This window comes from Eulemur rufifrons, chromosome 16, assembly GCF_041146395.1.
Source record: "Eulemur rufifrons isolate Redbay chromosome 16, OSU_ERuf_1, whole genome shotgun sequence".
Lineage (NCBI taxonomy): Eukaryota > Metazoa > Chordata > Mammalia > Primates > Lemuridae > Eulemur > Eulemur rufifrons.
This window is the reverse complement of record NC_090998.1, coordinates 80,628,438-80,652,270: the sequence shown is the minus strand read 5'-3', so window position 1 is coordinate 80,652,270 and position 23,833 is coordinate 80,628,438. Positions and strand designations below refer to the sequence as shown.

Here is a 23,833-nt window from a genome sequence, read left to right as displayed (position 1 = left end):
GCCACCCTAAGGGCTGACAGGTCAAATCAGGACAAGCTGAAAATGGAACTAGAAAAGCCAACACTGACGTGTAAACCTCAGCAGATACCAAGCAGGCCTAACAGCACAGTCACTGAAGCCTACTTGGCAGCTAGTTCTTATCGTCTTCAACACGAAACTGGAGGTCTACTGGACACTCCTGAAGATAATCCCAAGACCCTTGTCCAATAAACAGGCACACATGTGGATATTAATACCTTTTAATGTTTCACATTTTCTCCCAGAAGATTTGTAACAAAAATACATGGAATTTAGTATGTGTTTCAATACACTGGGCAATTACAGAACCTAAACAAGACAAGTCTATGAAGTACAATCCTTCTTGTGGGGACAGAACATCCCATTCCACTAAGAGAGAATCACAACATGATCAGGCACAAATATCTCATACTGCCTATTGTTCTAATTTCAGAGATCGGCAGACTTGGAGAAAAAACAAATTAAAAAAAAAATAAATAAAACAAGTCAACTGCCTCAATTCCCCTCTCCCCTTTCCCTTTTCCCATTTCCTTCATATAACCAGAAGGGATAAGGACAAGAGGCAGAGCCCTGTGGGACAGGGCCAGGTGTCCTGCTGACTAGATGCCAGACACATGGGTTCCCTGAGGTGGCTCAGAAATACACTTTGAAACAACCAGTCAGTGCTGTAGCTGAGAAAGATAGGTGGAGGGAAGGGAACAGAAAAGGGGCTACAAGAACTGCTGGCAGGAGGCCTGATATCCACAGCACATGTTCAAAACTCAACTTATAATCCTTAGCCAGTACATTTACATAGAAATATATAACTGAAGACCTAATTTTTAAGTCTTTATAATAATACAAGTTGGAGTACTAATAGAGCATAAATACTTCTGCAAACACTTTAGCAGGTATGGTCGTTCATTCAACAGAAAAAGTCAAAACCACTTGGTTTTTAAATGAAAATCCTTCACATCCACCTGTGTTCAATAGTAATAATTTATGATATTAATAGCTTCCTTTAAAAAGCAATTACCACAAAAGATTTAAATCACGAATATGAAAAGGCCTATTTTCCTATGAAGGTAATTCTTAGGGAGGACTAGATCCCTAACACACACAAAATAAAGCTGTGATATTTTGTGTTTTTAGCATAAAGCTAGACAAAAAAGAGTTTTAAACAAGTTATGTGTTTTCCATTGCTAACAATCTCAGCTCACTTAGACCAACACATAATAAACTAAATAGAGTAAGACATTTACTCTTTTTCCTCCATTTTCAAGTGTACGTCTGCATCCGTGATGAACAATGGTGGGAAACATACATTACTAACACGTCCCACGCAGTGGAATATGACTGCAAACAGTCTGGCCAAGTAGCCACTTCCCCTCCTAAACAGACCTTAAAATAATCAGTGATGTAGCACATGGGGGCAAATTTGGCCAGAGTCAATCACAGATTTGCTTGTTTTGGGCATATAACTTATCAGAGGAGAAAATGTTGAACAGGTCAGTAAAGTAGAACAGTCCATCTTAGTCATAAGACAGTTCTGACAAGCCTACGGAGCCTCCAAGTGAGCCAACTTGTCCCTTCCATGCAACAAGACACCTTATCTGTATACTCCAGCCATGACCTGCTTTTGGATAAAAATCAAGTGCTAACATTTTTCATCTCTAATATCATTAACATCATGGAGAAAAAAGGAAAAACAATCAACATTAGAAAACTTGACAATGGGAATAAGAAAACCAACAAAGGAAAGGCCATGCTAAAACTGATTCGACAGTTGTTCCATCACTGCCCACCACACAGGCTTGAGGCTGGTGACTTCATGGACGCATCCTTTCGATGCACTGCCTGATGTCAGTTTCGAGTCCGTCAGAGTGACCCCAGCGTGATGCTGCCTGCCTTCCACTCACTGATTCCTAGCCATGAGCTCCAAGGGGGCCTTGGGTGGTGGTAGGCACAAGACACAGGTGCCAGGAGCCCAAGAACCTTCCTGAAAGCTTTGCCTTGGATTGGACAAGGAAACATGTCAGTGGTTTGGAGTCTTGGCAACAGCATCCACACTGGGGCTTAACCTCAGCAGCCAGTCTGGAGGATGCTTTCCCCAGAGCGCTTGGTCACGGACAGTGTTGTGAAGATCTGCAGGGAAGAGGAAGAGTGACATTTTCAGATACCTGAGCAAATGAATTATCATGGAGTAGTCCAGATAACATCGCATGCATTAAAAATGACTTATGTGACTACTTAAAAATGAATAAAATAGAGAAGTAATGTGACTGAGGATATCCTCTATTTCTCCAGAGGATAAAAGAAAGAAAACATATTAAAAGCAAGGTGAAAGAGGAAAAAATTTAGAGAATCAACATTGTTAAAATGTGCATACTGACCAAAATGACTTACAAATTCAATGAAATCCCCATCAAATTACCAACGTCATACTTCACAGATCTAGAAAAAGTAATTCTACACTTTGTTTGGAACCAGAAATGAACCCAAGTAGCCAAAGCAATCTTAAGTGAAAAGAACAAATCTGGAGGCATCACATTACCAGACTTCAAACTATACTACAATGCTATAGTAACCAAAATAGCATGATATTGGTACAAAAACAAAGACATAGACCAATGGAACAGAACAGAAAACCCAGACATAAAGCTACCTACCTACAACCAACTGATCTTTGACAAAGCAGACAACAACATACACTGGGGGAAAAGAAGCCCTAATTCAATAAATGGTGCTGGGAAAACCGGACAGCCACATGCAGAAGAATGAAACAGGACCCCTACATTTCACCACTCACGAAAATTAATTCAAGATGGATAAAAGACTTAGATCTAAGGCATGAAACCATGAAAATACTAGAGGAACATACAACAGAAAACACTTTTCTAGATATTGTCCTAGGCAAAGAATTTATGACTAAGACCCCAACGGCAATCATGGCAACAACAAAAATTAATAAAAGGGATTTGATTAAACTAAAAAGCTTCTGCACAGCTAAGGAAACAACAGAGCAAACAAAGACAACCTACAGAATGGCAGAAAATATTCACAAGCTACACATCCAATAAAGGGCTAATGTCCAGAATTTACAAAGAATTCAAGCAAATAGGCAAAAAAAAAAACAAAAAAAAAAACCAAGCCTATTAAAAAGTGGGCAAAAGACATGAACTGAAGTTTCTCAAAAGACAAAGAAAGGGCCAAAAAACATGAAAAAAATGCTCAACGTCACTAATCATCAGGGAAACGCAAATTAAAACCACAATGAGATATCTATCACCTTACTCCAGTTAGAATGGCTTTTGTTTTTTTATTTTTTTTATTTTTTTGAGACAGAGTCTCTCTCTATTGCCCAGGCTAGAGTGAGTGCCGTGGCGTCAGCCTAGCTCACAGCAACCTCAAACTCCTGAGCTCAAGGGATCTTCCTGTCTCAGCCTCCCGAGTAGCTGGGACTACAGGCATGCACCACCATGCCCGGCTAATTTTTTCTATATATATTTTTAGCTGTCCATATATAATTTCTTTCTATTTTTAGTAGAGATGGGGTCTCGCTCTTGCTCAGGCTGGTCTCGAACTCCTGAGCTCAAAGGATCCGCCCACCTCGGCCTCCCAGAGTGCTAGGATTACAGGCGTGAGCCACCGTACCCAGCCTAGAATGGCTTTTATTAAAAAGTCCAAAAACAATAAATGCTGGGATGGACGTAGAGAGAAAGGAATGCTTATAAACTGTTGGTGGGACTGAAAATTAGTATAACCTCTATAGAAAACAGTATGGAGATTTCTCAAAGAACTAAAAGTAGACCTACCATTCAATCCAGCTATTACTGGGTATTTACCTAAAGAAAAAGACTTTTCATCAAAAAGACACCTGCACTTGAATGTTTACTGCAGCACAATACATAACTGCAAAGATGTGGAATCAACCAAAATACCCATCAATTCATCAGTGGATTAATAAAATGTGGCATATGTATACCATGGAGTACTACTTAGTCATAAAATGCTGACTTGATACCTTTTGCAACAATCTACAATAATCAAACAGCATGGTATTAGTGAAAATACACAGATCAGTGGGACAGAATAAAGAACGCAGAAATGGACTCATGCAGTAGATGGAACTGGAGACAATTCTCCTAAGTGAAGTATCTCAAGAATGGAAAAACAAACACCACATGTACTCACTATTAAACTGGAACTAACCGATGAGCACACATGTGCACAGAGGGAAGTAAAACTCAGTGGAAATCAACCAGGGGGAGAGGGGAGGAGGGGAGGGGCAAAAGCCTGCCTAATGGGTACAATGAACAGTATTTGGGTGACGGTCACACCTATAATGGGATTCAAGCACTACAAAGCAACCCATGTAACCTAAAACATTTGTACCCCCTTAATATTTTTAAATTTAAAAAAATTTATTTTGCATTAAAAAACATAAAACCTCAGCAAGATTTTTCATACACATAGATAAGGTTATTTTTAATTTATATGAAAAACCATAGACCCTAGAATAGCTAAAATAATTACTGAAAAAGAATAAAGTACATGAATGACTTTACTGGATATTAAGGTTTAGTATACAGTTACAGTAATCAAACAGTATGATATTAGTGGAAATACACAGATCAGTGGAACAGAATAAAGAATCCAGAAATGGACTCATGCAAATATGTCCAACTCATTTTTGACAAAGGTACAAAAGCAAGAGAAGGAAGAAGGCTTTGTCTTTTCAACAAATTGTACCAGAGAAAATGGATATCCATAGGCTAAAAAAATCTCAACTAAATTTTACACCCTACAGATGAATTAATTAGACGTGGGTTATAAACTTAAATACAAAATGCAGTACTATAAACCTTCTAGGAAAAGAAATCCTAGAAGAAAATCTTTGGGATCTTAGGATAGACAAAGGTTCTTGGCTATTATTTATAAGTACCTTTTAATACATTTTTACTTTCAATAATTAAAAAAAGAAAGTTTAGGTTGTATTAGCATGAAGATGATTGAAACAATTAAATCAGTTACCCTAGTTGCTTGTCAACTCTCTAGAAGAAATTCACCATGAAATATTCTGCATATATAGACAGGTATATGGTATGCTACTATAAACACCCATGTGCCCACAGTTAGAGCCCCTCCCCGATGGCCTTCTCTTCTCTACCCTCCACCCACTCAGCACTTACCATTCCTATGCATTTCTTCCTGTGTTTCTTTTGTAGTTTAAAAAAATGTTTTACATGCAAATGGCAAGATGGTGTAGGTATTCTTCTGCTACCTGCTTTCTTGGCTCAATACTGTATATCTGTAATTCACCCATATGGATACAAATAGCTCCAATTCTTTCATTTTTCACAGAATGGAAGTTCAATTCAATTGCTATAGTGTGTGTGTGTGTGTGTGTGTGTGCGTGCGCATATATATATATATATATATATATATATATATACTAATATAAACTCTTAAGCCCTCCAGCTGACTGAATGGACCCCTCCTCTTGGCCAAGGGGACCCCAGAAATAGCCTAACGCTGAGTTGCTGGCCATGACAAGAGAGTTCAGACATGCCTCCTCCTGCCCCCACCCCTTCTTGGATATACCCTTTGTAACTCATTAACAGGCCTAAGGCCAAGACAAAGCTTAAACCACACCTGCAGGTCATCCACTTACTTAACAGATCAGGTAAGTCCGGCTATAGGTCTGTGGGTTGTCTCTGATTAGCAGACTTTCTTATCTTAACTCAAAACATTCCAAGCCTTTAGGCAAGCCTTCATTTCTTTAACCAATTACAAATCAAAGAATCTTTAAACCCACCTATAACCTGTAATACCCTGCTTCGAGATATCCTGTCTTTTCAGGTCAAACCAATCAATGTACACCTTCCATGTACCGATTTATGACTTTATGTGTAATTCCTGTCTCCCTGAAATGTATAAAACCAAACTGTAACCCAATCATGGTAAGACCACTTACTCAAGGATTCTTGGGTGTGGCTCTCCTAGCCATGGATATTCGGCTCAGAATAAACCTCTGTAAATTATTTACTGAGTTTGAGTTCCTTTCCATTAACATATACCATATATAATCTAGTATATATAGTGTATACTGTAGTATTCAATTATTCAAATGTTGAAGATATTACAAATCACGTATCTGGGCTGCTTCTGCTGGCCATCCAAGCTGTTGCCAATGTGCTCTTTGCAACATGCTGCTGTGACATTCTAGCAGTCTCCCTGCCCAGAGGTGGAACTGCTAGGTAGGACGGTGGGTGAAACTTCGACTTGACTGGATTCCCAAGGTGCCTGAACTGACTGATACTCTCATTTGCAGTGACTAACAAGTTCCCCTTGTTTCATATCTTTGCCAACATTGGGTGGTTGTAGACTTAAAGTCTCAACAGACTTAGACAATTTTTACTTGCTACTGCTCAAGATTACCTACACATAAAAACAAAAATGCTTCTGAATAAAGAAGATACTTTTGCGTAAAGGAGAAACAATATGAGAAAAGCCTTTGGGTCTACTTTAGCCTCAGAGAGTGACAAAGCCTTCATTCCTCAAAAAATCCAGAGCCAAGTATTAATGGGCAATATTTTACAACATTTAAAATACAAACCCAGAAGAAAATATGGAAAATTCACATCCAAAAAAATAGTAACTATAACAGGTTCATCTATGTTAGCAAAGATATGTAAAAATCCTTGAATTAGTTAGTTATCCCTTTTATGCTTTACTATAGAAAAAATATATTGACACTGAGTTTTGCAACATTTTCATTAGCACTTATATTCAATGCTGATGACATTGTAAACTAGTACAACTTTTTTTGAAAAGTAATAAAATTCCTTTGTTAAAAAAAATGCGTATGGATGAAGATAAGGAAACAATATGTGATAATGAAAATAGCGGTGAGGATGATAGTATCATGAGCAATTCAAACATGCTTTCTTTTCAATTTTTAAAATGGGAAAAAAACAAAGAGCCAAAGAATACATTTTAACATATTCCAGTTTTATGAATTTGCAAGCTTAGGTTGAATTTCTCAGGAACTGATTTAGAAATAGAACTTGTAGATTTGGATACAAAACTATTATAGATCCATCAAAACTGGGAGCAGATAACAAAAGAGCTCTTATCTATTTTTCTTAGACTGATGACATGCTCATGTTAAAAAGATGGAGGAAGCCCAACTACCCATCGTTCATCAGTCTAAATGACAAAAAAACTGATGGGCTTAATTTTTACAGATTTCATTTGTACACAGCTGTTTTAGAATTTTCATAAAAACACATTTTTCAAACAATGAGCAGGAGGCGCAGCCTCCGTGCCCTTCTTTCCCAACACACAGCACAAGTAAAGGTAGAGCACTGCTGGAGGCTTTCGCCCCCCATAGTTGTATCTGGCCCCAACACTTCCCAGCCTCACAAGGCCCTCTCTTTAGAGTGGAATTATGTTCACTGTTAAAACAACAGAACCAAAACTTTTGATATTCAGCACTAAAATTCATTTTAAGACACTTCAAAGGGGTCTTTTCAAATGCTTTTCTCTTGAGCTATTGTTTTTCCCCTACAAGTAAACTTGATTAGCTGAAATTAGTACTCAAATTATGTGTAATCAGTTTCCTATTCAATGACTGCTGTTCAGATGTCCAGAATAAATTATCACCATCCCACCTCACACTGAATAATATTACTAATGCTCCAGGCGCTGAGATTCCCTCTGGTACAGGGCTTCAGTCAAAACAGAGTAGTCTCTCCTTCTTAGGGGAATTCCAGAAGGAAGCCCTCTGGAAACTATTCTGCTCCAAAGCGCAAAGTCTCAACTAAGGAATTTGTCAACTTTTGTAAATTAATTACTCCTCAGAGCCAAAGACTGCTCTCAATTGCCCAGGTTATTTTATCAAAGTGGTATGAACAGTTCATTGAATGATTCACTCTGCAAACCAACCACAGCTGGCCCCAGAGCTGTGGCTATTTCTGAGCACTTTAAGCAGTGCCCAGGACCAATTTTTAAATTATTATTATTTCCAATCCATCCAGTGGATGGACATTTGTAAAATTCATTAAAAATGTACTAGGAAAATGAAATTTTAAAAGGCATGTAAAATTAAAATCCAATTTTTAAATCATCAGATCAGACACTGCCAAATTATTCTTAAAGTTTTTAAACCTTTCTTCTTCATTTCTACCCTTATCTCATTATGGACCAGTAACAAACATTCCGTGTACCACATTTGAGCAGCATCCCCTACATATCTGGACACTAAAAACAGGGAGCCCAGTAGCAAATCCTATTACTATCCAAGTTGGAATCTTAGCATTTAGCTGAAAAAAGGGTTCCCAAGAATCCTTTACCAATCAGATCTCACTTTCCCTACATCCAGAAACTTTAAAAAAAGATTTCCTTTGGATAAATGCCCAGTAGTGGGATTGCTGGATCCTATAGTAGCTCTGTTTAGAGTTTTTTGAGGAACCTCCATAGTGTTCTCTGCAGTGACTGTACTAGTTTACTTATAGAAGTAAAGAGTAGAACAGAGGTTATTATAGGCTAGCAAGGGTGGGGGAAGAGAGGATAAGAAGAGTTTGTTAAAGAATATAAAATCATAGCTAGATAGGAGGAGTAAGCTCTATAACACTGTACGATAACTATAGTTAACAATAATATATTTTTTCAAGTAGCCAAAGAGGGCATATCGAATGTTCCCAACACAAAGAAATAATAAATGTTTAAGACGATGGATATGCTACTTACCCTGATCTGATCACTATACATTGTACGTATTGAAACATCCCTATGTACCCTATAAATATGTGTAATTATTATGTGTCAATTAAAGATAAATTAATTTTTTAAAATTCCCATAATTAGGAGTCAGAAACCTTTGGTTTTTCAAAATCTATTTTCTAAACAAGTAGGGGTAAAAAACAATCGTCCAGGGAGCTTTCCAAAATATACATCTCTCTTCACCTCCCAGTAAAAATAATATAATGATGACCTTTTAGTCAAGCCACTCTTCTATAATGAAGTACTCTGGGGGAAAAAAACAGCCAACAGATACAGCTATTGAGTATCTATCAAATGCCAGAACTCTTCTAACATGTAGGAGAACTCTCCTCCGTTCATATAGCATTTCTAATCAATCCTAAAGTTAGACACTATCTCTATTTTATTTAATGTGGAAACTTAACCTTGGAAAACCTGGGTGATGTGGCCCCATCTGAGAAGAATTTGCTGAGTGAGATGACAACCCAGGTCTGTGTCTCTCCACTACATTCATGTTGCCACCAAGAAATCATTTCCAGTTTTTAATTCTATGCCAAGTATCGTAGGCTGCTCCGTGGAGCATCACCCGCACGGTGCGGTGCTGCAGGAGCTGCACTGCCTGGATTTGAATCCAGGGGGCCACTGCCAGGCTGTGTAACTGTGGGCAGGTTACTCAACCAACCTCCTGTTCAACCAACCTCTTTGCTCTGTTTCCTCATCAGTCAAATGGAGATACTATTCCCACCCACTTCATGGGGGTCTCTTAAGGACTAAGTTAACACGCAGGCATTCACACACGTCAGCATTCTTGTCACGGTCAGTCCCCTTGAGGCTGCTCTTGCTGCTGTTACTTCCTACTTCAGGCCACAAACCTGAGTCATTCTCAGTCCTTCCCTCTTGCCATTTCTGGTCAGTGGGCAAGTACTATCAACTCTACCTCAAATACAACGTCTCTTGATTTCCACTGCCACCACCCCAGTAAGGCTACTATCGTCTCCTCTCATGTCTTCTTTATCAGCCTCATAACTGGATCTGCCACTAGACTTGCCTGTTCCAGTCCACCTTTCACAGCATAGCTGGAAAAGTTTCTTGAAACAATGATGACCGTATTACTCCCTTGCTTTGAACCTCTCAGCTGAATTCCAATGCCCCAAAGACAGTCAAAATACCCGTCCTTGGTTTATAAGATCACTGACTTACCCACCTATTTCTCCAGCATAGTTTTTTACCTCTCTCTAAGCTCTTCAAGCTATAGCAACATAGAGGGCTTTCTTTAGCTCCTTGAATGAGCCATGTTCTCTCCACCCAGGCCTTTTATACAGTGTTCCCTCTGACTGGCTAACACATTCTTCCAGTCTTAGGTAAGAACTCCCTCCGGAATCATCCTGCCCCAGTATCCCTGTGATATTGTGATAGAAGAAGAAGTATGTGTCCCTGGTTTCTGGCATGAGAGCTTCTAAAACCCTTGGAATTTCCTGAGTGATAGCAGTGAGTGGAGTATCCTTTTGTTATCCAAAGTGAGCCCCTTTCAATCACACCTGAGTTTATGCTAACGAGGTGATTCTTAGTGGGCCCCTGGATAGCTTCAGGATGTGGGCTGGTTGCCAGAAGAACCAACATGTGATTAGAGGTAGAATTTTCAGTCCTGTTTTCCCCACGAACCTCTACGGAGGAAGCTGGAGATTGAGCTGATCACCAATGGTCAACGATTAATCAATCATGCTTACATAATGGGATCTCCATAAAATCCCCTAAATGAAGGGGTATGGAGACCTCCCAGGCTGGTGAACATGGAGGTGCTGGAAGGTGGCTTGCCCAGGGAGAGTGCTCTCTCCTACTCCCCCACCCCGCGTGCCTTCCATATGGCTGTTACTGAGTTGCATCCTTAATAATAAAGCAGTAAATGTAAGCAAAGTATTTTCCTGAATTCTGTGGGCGGTTCTAACAATTTATCAAACCTGAGGAGGGGGTCAAGGGACTTTATAGCTGTCTGATGAGAAGTACAAGAGGTCTGGACTTGAAACTGGCATCTGCAGTGGGTGCAGTCTTATGGGACTGAGCCCTTAACCTGTGGGACTGGATGCGAACTACAGGGAATTAATGCCAGAATTAAATTACATTGTAGGATATCCAGCTAGTGTCCAGAAAGTTAGAGAACTGGTGTTGGTGGAAGGAAAAAAACCACATATTTGGTGTTAGAAGTGTTCTCTGAGTAAAAACCAGATCATAGGAATCCCTGAGCCAAAGACCACACAGGGCCCAGTACACTGCCCTGATCCTGGGACTCATCACACTGAACTGTAATTGGCACTTCATCCATCTGCCTCATCCACTCTTAAACTTATCGTAAATCTCCCTGTATCCCCGCTGCCAAGTGTGGTGCTGTGCACATAACTTCACAACAAATGTGTTCAGAGTGAGATATCATCCAACTTTTTATCTTGTAATCAGCCACCAGCTTGGGAAAAATAAAACATCAAAGTCCTATCAAAGCACCAGAACATTCAACTTCTGAGCTTCAAAGTCATCCGAGGACCAACAGACGGAGATGCACAGCAGCAAATGTGCCAGGTATACCAAGGAGAACAGGCCTTTGGCTGACCTCCGAGGGCGTCAGGAGACATCTTGCCTCCTCACAGCGTCTTTCTGCCCAGCTGGCAGTCACCTTGCCAGATGCTGCTGTGCGCACTGCTGCTGGATCACAGCACGGCACAGCCAAGTGAAGGGGTCAGAGCCCAGCACTCAGCAGTCTTTTTCTTTCAACAAGCCCAATGAGAGCTGAATTCAGACAAAAAATTAGACACTCTTATATACAAGCTGGGAAATTATCTTTTCCTTCATCTATATCAGAAATCATTGTTGTAGCTCATAAATAATTTGGACTGGGGTCTACATTTTAAAAATATACTCACTATTGTGTCCCCACTAAAAGATATGATCAAGTCTTACCCCGTATTTGTAAAGGTGACCTTATTTGGAAATATGGTCTTTGCAGACATAATCAACTTAAAATGATGAGGTCATGTCAGATCAGAGTGGGCCCTAATCTAATGACTGGTGTCTTTATAAGAAAGAAGAGAGAAATTTGGACACAGATATACAGGAGAAAAGGCCATTCGAAGGAGACAGAGATTGGAGTGATGCATCTACAAGCCAAGGAATGACCAGGATGGCTAGCAACTACCAGAAGCTAGAAGAGGCAAAGAAGGATTCTTCCCCTACAACCTTTAGAGGGAGCATGGGCCCTGCTGACACATTGGTTTTGGACTTCTAGCCTTCAGAACTGTGAGAGAATAAATTTCTGTTGTTTTAAGCAATCCAGGTTGTGGTGCTTTGTTATGGTAGCCCTAGGAAACTAATGTACTCAAAAAAGAGAAGTTAATTGGCTCCTTCCCCATCAGCAGCCTGAGATATTACACTGAATGAAAGACCTATCACATATTCTTTAAGAGCATTAGTCTAGGCCGGGCGCGGTGGCTCACGCCTGTAATCCTAGCACTCTGGGAGGCCGAGGTGGGTGGATCCTTTGAGCTCAGGAGTTCGAGACCAGCCTGAGCAAGAGCGAGACCCCATCTCTACTAAAAATAGAAAGAAATTATATGGACAGCTAAAAATATATATAGAAAAAATTAGCCGGGCATGGTGGTGCATGCCTGTAGTCCCAGCTACTCGGGAGGCTGAGACAGGAGGATCGCTTGAGCTCAGGAGTTTGAGGTTGCTGTGAGCTAGGCTGACGCCACGGCACTCACGCTAGCCTGGGCAACAGAGTGAGACTCTGTCTCAAAAAAAAAAAAAAAAAAAAAGAGCATTAGTCTAGACTCTTCAATTTTTATGTTGTATTTCTTTGAAGCTTGGTTTGATTTCCTTCACAAAAACAGCAGCTTTCTATGAATAATGCACCAATCTCCCAACATGTTAATATTTTATGCTTCCATCCCAGACAGGTGCATATTAATATATAACAGAAGAGGACACCATTCCTAACCATAGAGAAGGCAAAGCAAAAGAAAGCTGAAACATTTTTCCAGGTCTTAAAGCTGACATTTCACATACTCGGCAAAGAGTTCAGTTGTGAAGGGCAACTGGGAACAGAGACCAACCAGTTACAGAGTTGCTAAACGAAATATGGCAGGAATATGCACACGCACACGCACACAGTGTGTGCAAGCACAGTATACACCTTGGAAACCACTAACTAAGGTAGAATGATAATAGCTGCAATTTTCACCTCCCTATCTAAGCTGGTATATGCCTCCTCCCAACCTTCACCAAGTTCTCTAATATAGACACATTTTTGGCTTACCATTCCTATGTAGTTAACATTCAACTCTTGGATGATCACTGACAGCGAAGAAATACTGACACCCAGAGGCCTAGATTGGTCAATTTCTAGTTCTACTGTTAATTGCTTGATCTTTTGAAAGCTATCACTTTCAAATCTCATTCTTTGAGATACCAAAAGCTAAACAGGCAAAAAACATCATTTAGTCTCAAAGTAGCTCTGGAAAGACTAAGACTGAAGCTTTTTCTGGGTATGAATTGTATTAACTGATTGCCATAAAAATTTAGGAGACATGATAAATAAATGATTTAAGGCCCATCTCTATAAATCACACTTATCATTTTTACTCTTTAATAGTATGATGGAAGTCTCCACTTGATACCAACAGCAATAAATACTGGAAGCAGAAAACTCAATTTTAGAGACAAGGCCCTCTTTTGAGGAATTCTCAATCATTATCAAATTGTCAGGAAATACAGAAGTAGCCTGAGTACAGCAGAAAGAACACCAGCTTCGGGATTCTACATCTGCCACTTAGAAGCTAAGCAATGTCGTGCACTTTCAAATGGAGCTGTGGAAGTACAGGTAACCCACCTCTGCACAGACAGGGTGGATTCCAATTGTGTTGTCCAGCTGTTGTTTGGTCAGTCCACATTTGAGTGCAGCTGCAAAGCCTTGTGTAACTTCTCCAGCATTTGGACCCAGTACGTGAAATCCCACAACACGTTCCTAAGATACAAAATAAAATAATACAATTAAACTGATTTTTCTCCCCTTCTCTTCCTGTATAGCCTAGAGCATTTCCCCAGTTTATTCTAAACAACCCATTTCAGAAATGGCCAAAGACTTAAATTATTGCTTGCCGCTAACAGCTGTTTAGGCTAAAGACTTCCTAACATGTGACAATACAGAGAGCTTGATGTGCATTTCAAGCAGCAAGGGACAGGAGCCAGCTGGGAGTGATGATAAGAAAAATTTAAAGGTAAAGATATCTGCAGGTCCTTAGCCACCAAAATATTCTGGAAAATACTACCAAAGGACAGTGGCATCCTTGTTTTCTGTATTTGGTTGTCTCAGCTCCATGTAGACTACCTGTGATAGCTGTGACATTTAAGGGCAGTCATTTAAATTACAAAATGATTTTAACTAAGGTTTGGGTGTAGATTGTGCAATTAGATACCCTTAAGACTGTTCCAATGTGAAAACATTTTTGAAAATGAAAGAAAAATGTTTGGCAACTATGAAATATCTGTGTCGGAATTATTTTGGATAAATTCTAAATCTCAGACTCAGACTACCTCTGCCAAAAGCAAAGAAATCTGATGTATTCTACTGTTCAGTTGATAGATTTTCAGAGCTGATTCTGACTAAGCCAGATTAAGTAGCCCAATTTCCTCATGAGGCAACTCAGGCTTTAATTTAGGGTACAGAGCTTATCAAATGTTCCATCACTCCTTGGAAACAACCAGAAGGTCACTCTGCTTCCAAAGGACTGTGATATATCCCATGTTACACTCTTACACATTACTCATCCTGATAATCAGGGGGGTTCAGGGTACAAAGTACAGCTATCTGTAAGATAAACTACTACAACACATTTAAAATATACTAGATTTACATGTAATAATGTAGGAAAGTTCTCAAAAAATAATGATATAAAAAAGTTACAGGACTCTATTCAATGAGGATGCCACTCGTAATTAAACCACAATACACTGTATAATGTTTAAGCATACATAAATAGGGGGCAAACATGAAAACATAAACATGAGAGAGACTCCAACTTTAGAACAGTTTTGCTTCTAGGGAAGGAATGAATACAAAAGACTACACCGGCATAGGATAATAATTGATAGCATGCAATCTACATTGCCTGGGGTTGATTTCTAGCTTTGCCTTTAAGTAGGCAAATAATTTGAACACAGTTACTTAACTTCCATGTGCTTCAGTTTCCTCATCTATAAAATGAGGATAACAATAGCACAGACCCCATAGGATTATGTAAAGATTAAATAAGTTAATATCTGTAGATTTCTACATGTACATAATAGATGCCTAATAAATATAAACTATTATAAACTGCATCTATGATGATTTCTCTCTTACAAGACAAAAGCTCTGAAGTAAATACAGTAAAAAAGTTACTGTTTATTGAATCTGGAGGGTGGGTACCTTCCCCACTTTTATGTATATTTTAAATATTTTATGTAAACAAAGAATAGCACAGAACAAAAGCCAGCAGACAATAAACATTCTAAGTACTATTTAAAATCAAGGACTTTTAGACACTATGAAGTCAAGTGACTGACTCAAAATGAAGAAAGCATGCCCCAAGATCAGTCAAGTTCCAGAAGCATGCTTTTGCATCAGATTACTCATGACAAAAAAGCAATAATAAATATTCATTTTCTCTACTACTATCTTTATCTATGAAAATAATTGAAAACAGTATCACCCTACTTAGGACCTCAACTATTTTAATTAAGGCAGGCTTACTGGTAGTGAAACTATTTTTCATGTTATACAAGCAATGCCATTTAAACAAATATAACATGAAAGAAGGACAAAATAATCACATATGGTTAAAGCGGATTTGCTTGGTATGAAGGAAACCTTGATGGTTTCATTGATTGCTATGTGCAACTGAAGTCTCTAGGGGCAGTGAACAGACTGCCAATGAGAGAATACCTGGTGTTTTCTCCTTTTGTTTACAGAAGTGACATTAATAAAACTTATGTCTAAATACATTCATTTGTAGAGTATCCAGGGAAATGTTTTCTAAAACCCTGGGTTCTGCAAAAAAAAAAAAAAAAAAAAACAAACAACCAGCCAACCTGCAGCTGTGCTATTGTCTAGAGCAGTAGTTTCTAAACAGGATATATGGCTTAATTATATTCAAATCTCAAGATAAAAAAATTATCAGAGTTCATTAGGCTTTTAGCATATTGGTTCTTTAGCACTGTTTATATTTTTAAGGTAATGTGCCAGCTAATTTAAAAATATTAGTTTCATAAGATTCAATACAATAGTTAAAGACAGTATGCATAGGTACACACATGTGTTACAGGTTATAATGTAAAAAATATATTTCTTGCTATGTGGCAGTAGTCAAAAAATTTTGGAAAACACCAATTTCCTTAATCCTTCGTTTTGTAGGTATGAAACAAACCCTGTGAGGTGAAGGAGTTTGCCCACAGGTTTTCAGCTGCCAGGTGTTACATGTAGCAGCAGGCAATGAAATCTTAAATCAGAACCCAATTAAGAGCTCCTTCTCATTAGTGCCAGTTGCTGAGGATCAAACTTGCATCACTCCTGTTCTTTTTGTTCATTATTTTTAGATAGACAATGACTTCATTTCCCCTCTTTTATAAACACAAACACAGACAGTTCTCAAGTTGTGCCTTTGGTTCCTTCACTCAGGAAGTTTTGACCACCTGAGTATGGGTAGAGCCCTGTGCCAGTGAAGAGAGAGGACAGCAAACAATGGAGCCAAGGTCCTGTGATGATGTCCACACAGCTGGGAAGCCCAACAGGTAAAATACAAAAGGAATGCCACATGTATCAAACAGAATTACATATTTAAATCTAAATAAAATTATTGGAAAGGATTAAGTGAGAATCGCACTTACGTTGTCTTTAGTATTACAGACTATTTTTGCATAACATTTGTTGTTATCTCTTGATGGAACTGTCCATTCCAATGGCCAAAAGTAACTATGGTAAACCTAAGAAGATATAAGCACAATTCAGACCCATTATCTTAAGCAGTCTGTCAAACATTAGATAAGGTGAAAGACAGTGGGGACTCTTTAATAATTACCTGTTCATTAAACAATAAAACTCATGGACTAAATAGGAATCTATTACAAAAGGTAAATGATTTTAAACTCCTTGATGTCAGACACTTTTGCTATAAGCTCATATCTTAATTATGTATATCTCAACCTCAAAAGAGTAAACTTCAAGTAATAACAAAACAAAAAAAACAAGAGAATGAGAATTTACTTGCTGTCTTGCATTAAAAACACACAAACACATACTCACTCAAAAACCCTCCCTCAATACTATTTTGTTACCTTATAGGAATGACAACTTGGACAAGAAACAAATAAAATGCCAGGAACAATCAGAGCAATTATCTAGTTCTCTTGCTTAATGCTTCCAAAAGACATGTCCTTCTTTGGCATTATTCACCAAAAGCACGGAAGGAAGGAGGGAGGGAAGGAGGAAGGAAAACTGTAAGGACAGATATCCTTACTGATATAACCTATGGATGACTAAAAGGATTTTTTTTCTCTTCCAACTGTTAGCCTTAGTTCAAAACATGATTGGTTACCTTTTTTTTTTTTTTTGAGACAGAGTCTCACTCTGTTGCCCTGGGTAGAGTGTACTGGCGTCATCTTAGCTCACTGCAACCTCAAACTCCTGGGCTCAAGCAATACTCTCGCCTCGATCCCGCATAGTGCTGGGATTATAAGTGTGAGCCATGGAGCCCAGCTGATTAGCTACCTTTCAAAAGCACACTGATTATGAAGACATAATAAGTGTTCTTCTATGTTATAATACAACATACTTTTTTTAAATAAATGTGGGTCATAGAAGTGTTATGTATAGTATTGTAGTATCACAAGTATATAGAAAAAAAATTACCCCAAATTGCTAACAATTGCTATTACAGACATAAATCTATTTGTAGTTGTTTCCTCTTTCCCTTACATTCTTCAAAATTACAACTCAAACTTTTATAAGAAAATAAGCAAATTTTAAAGTTAATCTATAAGAAATATGAATATATATTAAGAAACTTAAAATTAAATACTTTTTGATAGAAAATCTATCCTCAAAAAAAATCAGAGAAATAAAAAATGAATTATAAAGAGGTTCATCTTTCTATTTGTAATAGTGAAAACTATAAACAACCTAATTAATAAAAGCATGGCTTAACAAATTATAGTATAGCACCCCTTAAAAGAACTATTACACTTCATTTCTCCTCTTTTATAAGCACAAACACAGACAATGGTGTTTTTAGAGAATTCAAAGAAAATGTTCATAATTGTAATACTAATGGTCAGAACAGCAGAAATGTAGTTAATTTTTAGTTTTCTTCCCATTGTCTTATATTCTTCAGATTTCCAATAATATTGTTTTAATAATCAAAAGAAACCAATAAATGTGATTTTAAATGTAATAGGAACTATTACTGGGTCAAAAAATGGAAGATAAATCAGATATAAGTATAGTGTCAAAACTAAATTTCTTAAAAGTGGTAACTGCATTGTAGTTACATAAGAAAATGTCTTGCTCATAGGAAATACACAATGAAGTATTTAGGGGTAAAGGAACATTCAACTTACTCTCAAATGGTTCGGGGAAAAGAATACACACAAACACAGAAATGGAGAATATAAAAAGCATGTAAGACAAAGCAAAATGCATAAGCAAAATGTTAATAGTATCTGATTCTGGATAATGGGTATATGGAAGTTCTTTGTGCTATTTTTCAACTTTTCTGTACACTTAAATTACTTTAAAATTTTGAAGAAAAAAATAGTAATTTAACATAGGAGAAAATTAGAAAAGGAGAACTTACCTCAATATTTTCTTCCCCAAATTTCTCCACAGCTTTCTCCTCAGAAAGGCCACAAGCACCATATTCCAGAGGAGTAAATACAGTTGTTGGAACATTTTCATAGTCACACTGTTTAAAAATAGAAGTAAAGAGTTATAACTTAAAAAAAACATACACTCAAAAAAGTTCAAATTGAGAGAGGAAAGTAAACTAATAAATTTCTACACAAATCATATGCAATCTCAATCCCAGATATTAATTAATGTACAACACTGAGAATCATTAATTTAGGAGAAAAGTTTTAGAAGTTCGAAGTATGGTAAGACTGACGATAAAAAGAGATTCCTGTGGCTTCCCCATCCATCTACCAACTGATGTTACCAACAATGACACAGTTTGTCTCCCTTAATAACACTGCCGAAAATAATACTGGTGTACTCACTTGCTGATAGTCTTATATTATCAGTGATAAAAATTAAAAGACTTCTTTAGAACATCAACAGGTAATGCATATTAAGAGCCATAAAAGCATTTTATACTTCTGGCTCAATAATAATATCTTTGGAAATCTAACATATTACTATATTTATATTATGACATATAATACTAATATAATAATAGCTTATTATACAGAAAAGGCTGCATGTATTATTGAGCATTGCTGCAGTACTCAATGGTGGCAATGTTGGAGTGGCCTTAAAATCCCAGTGACTGGGAAGTGGTTCTACAGGACATACCTTCAATGTAATACTATGCAGCCATTAAAACGAAAGAAAGAGCATGGGGGCAAAAAAGTTAACACTTCTGACAGTATTTTTCAAAGCCCATGGTACAATGTTAATAGGTGTAGATGACAAAAGGGTTCTGGAGTCAAACAAAATTGTAAAAAGCTGAATTAAGCAAATAAGCAGGATTCTCTACTATCATATTTCTCAGAATCTTTAATATGCTAATGTGAACTACGAAAAAATACATTATGTGAATGAAAAAATATATTATGTGAATGCCAAATGTGTTTGTAAATGCCATTTGGTTAAAACCTAGCAGTTACATTTGTACACAGAGGTGAACCTAAGTAACATCCTTCTCCATTTAAAATATGAGAAATGCAATTCTCACTCTCTGAAACAAGAAAGTGAAATCTTTAAAATATGACCCCCACCCCGAAACAATTAATATATCCTTTCTCTCTAAAAAGAACGTAAATCCTTGGAATTCTGTAATATAAAATTAATTGCAGACATCCACGTACAGCCATAATGGTGTATCAGGGACCAGATTTACCCTTGTGCTTCAAACTAAAAAAAGCAGACAAATATGAAGCAAAACTTTTTAGACACTGGCCAATAGACAGCTTAGGCCTGTGATCCCTGAGGGCAGGGAAACAAATGAGTGAGCCCTAAGACTGTTAACAGCTTACTACCCAGAGGCAGTTTCTAGGCCTCAGTGCAGAGAGAGGAAGCTTAGTAGAGCTCAGTGCTCCTTCCCAGTTATGAAAACAGAGAGATCACAGCTCAGGGAAACCAAGGTGGCTTGAAGCTGCAGGTCAGAATACCTACCAAACAGGATGGAGCTGCCTGTGTACAAAGAGAGTTCTTGAGATTTATTTATTTATTTATTTTTTGAGACAGAGTCTTGCTCTGTCACCCTGGTAGAGTGCTGTAGCGTTAGCCTAGCTCATGGCAACCTCAAATTCTTGGGCTCAAGCAATCCTCCTGCCTCAGCCTCCCAAGTAGCTGGGACTACAACGTGTACCACCATGCCCAGCTAATTTTTTTCCATTTTTAGTAGAGAAGGGGTCTTGCTCTTGCTCAGGCTGGTCTTGAACTCTTGACCTCAACCGATCTTCCCACCTCAGCCTCCCAGAGTGCTAGGATTACAGGTGTGAGCCACTGCACCTGGCCTGAGTTCTTGAGATTTACATAGGTCCTCTTAAGATTATGGCTGAGATGCAGAAGGAATGTCCAAAGGAGATGAAAAGATCTAACAATTTTTTTTTAAGGAATTCTGTGCTATAATGATTTCAAATTTATTTAGGTGAAAGCTTTTGCATGTTTACTCTTTGGTTATTAATGGTATATAAAAATATCTCTTTCTAGTTTAGGAAACCACAAAGGTATAAATTCAAGAACAAATTAAATGCATCTCAATCTTAAGCTACATTTTTAAATAGCTTTTCTTACCAGATACTAAACAATTATAACAATGAATACAAGATGTAACTCTAAGAGGTAGTGTTGTTAAATTTATTCCAAATAGTAGTATGAACCAACTGCTATTCCCTGGACAATCAATCTGGTATCCAAAATCTTTTTTACCCCCCAATCTGTTAATTTCAAAATATAAGATTTTATTATGCTATAATCCAAAATAACCTGAAGTCACAAATAAATTTTACTAGCATCGTTCTGTGAGGTTTCCATTACTGTAACCACTGAAATCAATCCACAACGATTTATACTCAAGGAAAATGGGTAGTGACAAAATTCTTTACAATTAATGTTTCCAGAATCCTTTTTAAAAGTTAAGCTATATTTATTCTTTTCTGGCCATCTAGTCCCACGAAAGATACTGAAGAGTTTCAATTTCCTACACTGACTTTAAAAAAATCACCTTAAAACATTAATATAACATTTAATATATTCAACAATCTAAGATGGAAAGACTCTACAGCAAGGACAGGGGAACAAGGCCTGAAGAGTGGTTTAAGCTGCTCTGCACATTGACACCATTACCTAAATCCCCAAATCCTTTTATAGCCTAGTTGGGTGCCATAAAAAGATTTAGAAAACTATACTGGCGATGATGAAATTGATGTAAGATGCAATGATTAAGAGTACGTGGAACATAAGAGTGTCAAAACTTGATTAATCAAGCTCTCCTTACTCATAGTGCAATTCCAAGAATAACAATTTTTATACTAAAGTCACAAATGAACAGCAACTGCAATGATGTCTTATTTGGAATACAGCTAATAAACCACATCTAAGATGCCATCACCAAAATAACTAAATTATTCAAGACCTGGAAAACTTCCCAACTACCCCTAAATAGGGAACTGGGAGTATTATGAACAGTATCTAGTGGATGACAGCTTCAACACTCACCTTGACAGTGGAACCTGCATAAAGCCTCTGAGCCAGCAGTCTTCCTGCCTGGATTGCTACTGGGGTGAGCTCCAGCTTATCCTCCAATACATCGCCAATGGCATAGATGTAAGGCACATTGGTCTGCTCTTCATCTGTGACAGGTATTTTTCCAGTCCTGTAAATTCATTCAGTTAAAAATCATAATCAATTACCCTATTAATAAAGTAGAACAAAATCCCCTTTCTCCCAAGGAAGCCTAACACTGTGACTCTAGCTGAAGGCAATGTTCTAATGTATTAAAAACAAAACAAAATTGCTCAGAGGAACTAAAAGCTTAGTGACAACTCTGCCCACTATTTTGAAAAAATCAAAGAAATAGGAAAACTGTAACAAATAGAATGGGAAAACTGTAACATAGTGGCTAAAATTGAGAATACTAAATTATAATGGAAGGAAGGGAGGGGAAATATTAATGTGAATGACATTGGAAGAAGAGTTTTCTAAGCATAAAAAGGGAACTCTCTAACTATGGTAAAAATTAACTTTAAGAATCTAACTCTAGAATTGATCAATGCAGTAAATAACCAAAGTAGTATTCAATATGGCATAATAAAGACTTTTTCTTACTTTTCATTTATCTTCACTCCCACAGTTTCTAAGCCAATTTTTCTTGTGCAAGGATCTCTTCCTATTGCCAGCAACACCTGACAAATTAATATATTAGCGAGTATTAACAAAATGGCTTTGCATGAATTACTTAATCATATTTTTCTCTGCTTATTTAAACTAATCTAATTTCATTTTCCAGACCTGGAAATAAATATTTCATTAACAAAATAATGCAAGAGTTTAAACAAATTAAAATCTTTATGGAAAAAATCCTTTGAACATGATATAGCAGAAACCCTTTTCCATTTCTTATTAAGAGAAAGGGAGTTAATAATTCCTTAATAAACCTATCCAAGTTCAAAGACAACGACAGCATAGCCTATGATTGAATTAAGTTATTTTTTAAGTGGTGGCTAGGGAGATGAATGGGGAAGAACATAGACAGAAATCATGGCTCATTTAGAAATTTTGGTGCCTTTGTATAGCCATCTGACAACCAATATTGTTAAGTTCTAGTGGAGAAAATCTGAAGCCATCCCTATACAAAAATGAATTATCATTTAAGTTATTAAGATGTCTTAGAATGGAGATGGAAGCAGTACATTTTAGAAATATCTAACAGTCACTGTAAGAACCCAATAAGCACCTTATTTGCTTTCTGATAAAGTACTGACCCAGGCCCACTCTTACCGTATTATATTCTCCTTCGATGGTTTCCTCACTATTGGTGGACTGGGCTACCACCCTGAGTCGTCCTGGCATCCCCGCTTCAAGTTGTTCAACCTACAAAAGTGATGAAATTTTACCCTGAAATAAAGACATTTATCAAGGGGGATAACTGTATCTTCTCCTTCTATCTGGTTAACCCGAAGTTAAAACATAAAGTCTTGCTTGAAAAGTCTTTTATGACCTATCTCCCTCATTTTAACATCATTAGGATAATCAAAGTGAGTCTTTAATTTAATTCCCTTCTTTTTCACTGGTTTATGTTCACCCAAGAGGCTTTCTTTCATAGTTCTCAAATAATACAATTGAAAGAGAAACTGGGAAAAAAGAAAGCAAGAGAAAGCATACTACAATCCCTAAAATCAAATCAGTGACTTTCTGTTTTCTCTAGGTTCCTATCTTTCCATTCACCCAGAACCTTTAATCCCATGGAGAGTCACTGTTGCCCACATTCAGAGATTTTCTTTTTACAACAGATGATCAACATTCATTGACAACAAAGAATAGATATTGAAGTATTAAATAGGGCAATAATGACATAAGTAACAGCTAGAAAGCCTAAAAGTCATAGTGGGCTAGGAAATGTGTGTGGTCATAACTAGGGGTTGTCCTTGGTTGCTAAAGATGTAGAAAGGAATGAGCAAGCCCTGATACTTGTGCTACAGCAAATGAGAATGAACACACGAACCCACTACACAATGATGCCAATGATAGCCTATAGACTGGGTAACAATGACTTAGAAACCCTATCACCTGGAAGCTTCTTAAGTATGTAGTTAACCTTTGTCTCTG

At 37.5% G+C, this 23,833-nt stretch overlaps 1 protein-coding gene across 1 annotated transcript in view; it reads right to left on the bottom strand.

Annotated features, from left to right (window-relative positions):
- Positions 1 to 265: 265 nt before the first annotated feature.
- Positions 266 to 23,833, bottom strand: part of TXNRD1 (thioredoxin reductase 1) — a 52,284-nt gene continuing 28,716 nt past the window's right edge. The window contains exons 8-14 of the mRNA XM_069491343.1: positions 23,006 to 23,098; positions 22,334 to 22,410; positions 21,725 to 21,881; positions 18,639 to 18,746; positions 16,675 to 16,770; positions 13,640 to 13,774; positions 266 to 2,142 (exon numbers count right to left, since the gene is read on the bottom strand). Coding sequence (XP_069347444.1) covers positions 2,080 to 2,142; positions 13,640 to 13,774; positions 16,675 to 16,770; positions 18,639 to 18,746; positions 21,725 to 21,881; positions 22,334 to 22,410; positions 23,006 to 23,098 — 729 coding nt within the window. The 3' untranslated portion in view covers positions 266 to 2,079. The remainder of the gene's footprint in view (positions 2,143 to 13,639; positions 13,775 to 16,674; positions 16,771 to 18,638; positions 18,747 to 21,724; positions 21,882 to 22,333; positions 22,411 to 23,005; positions 23,099 to 23,833) is intronic.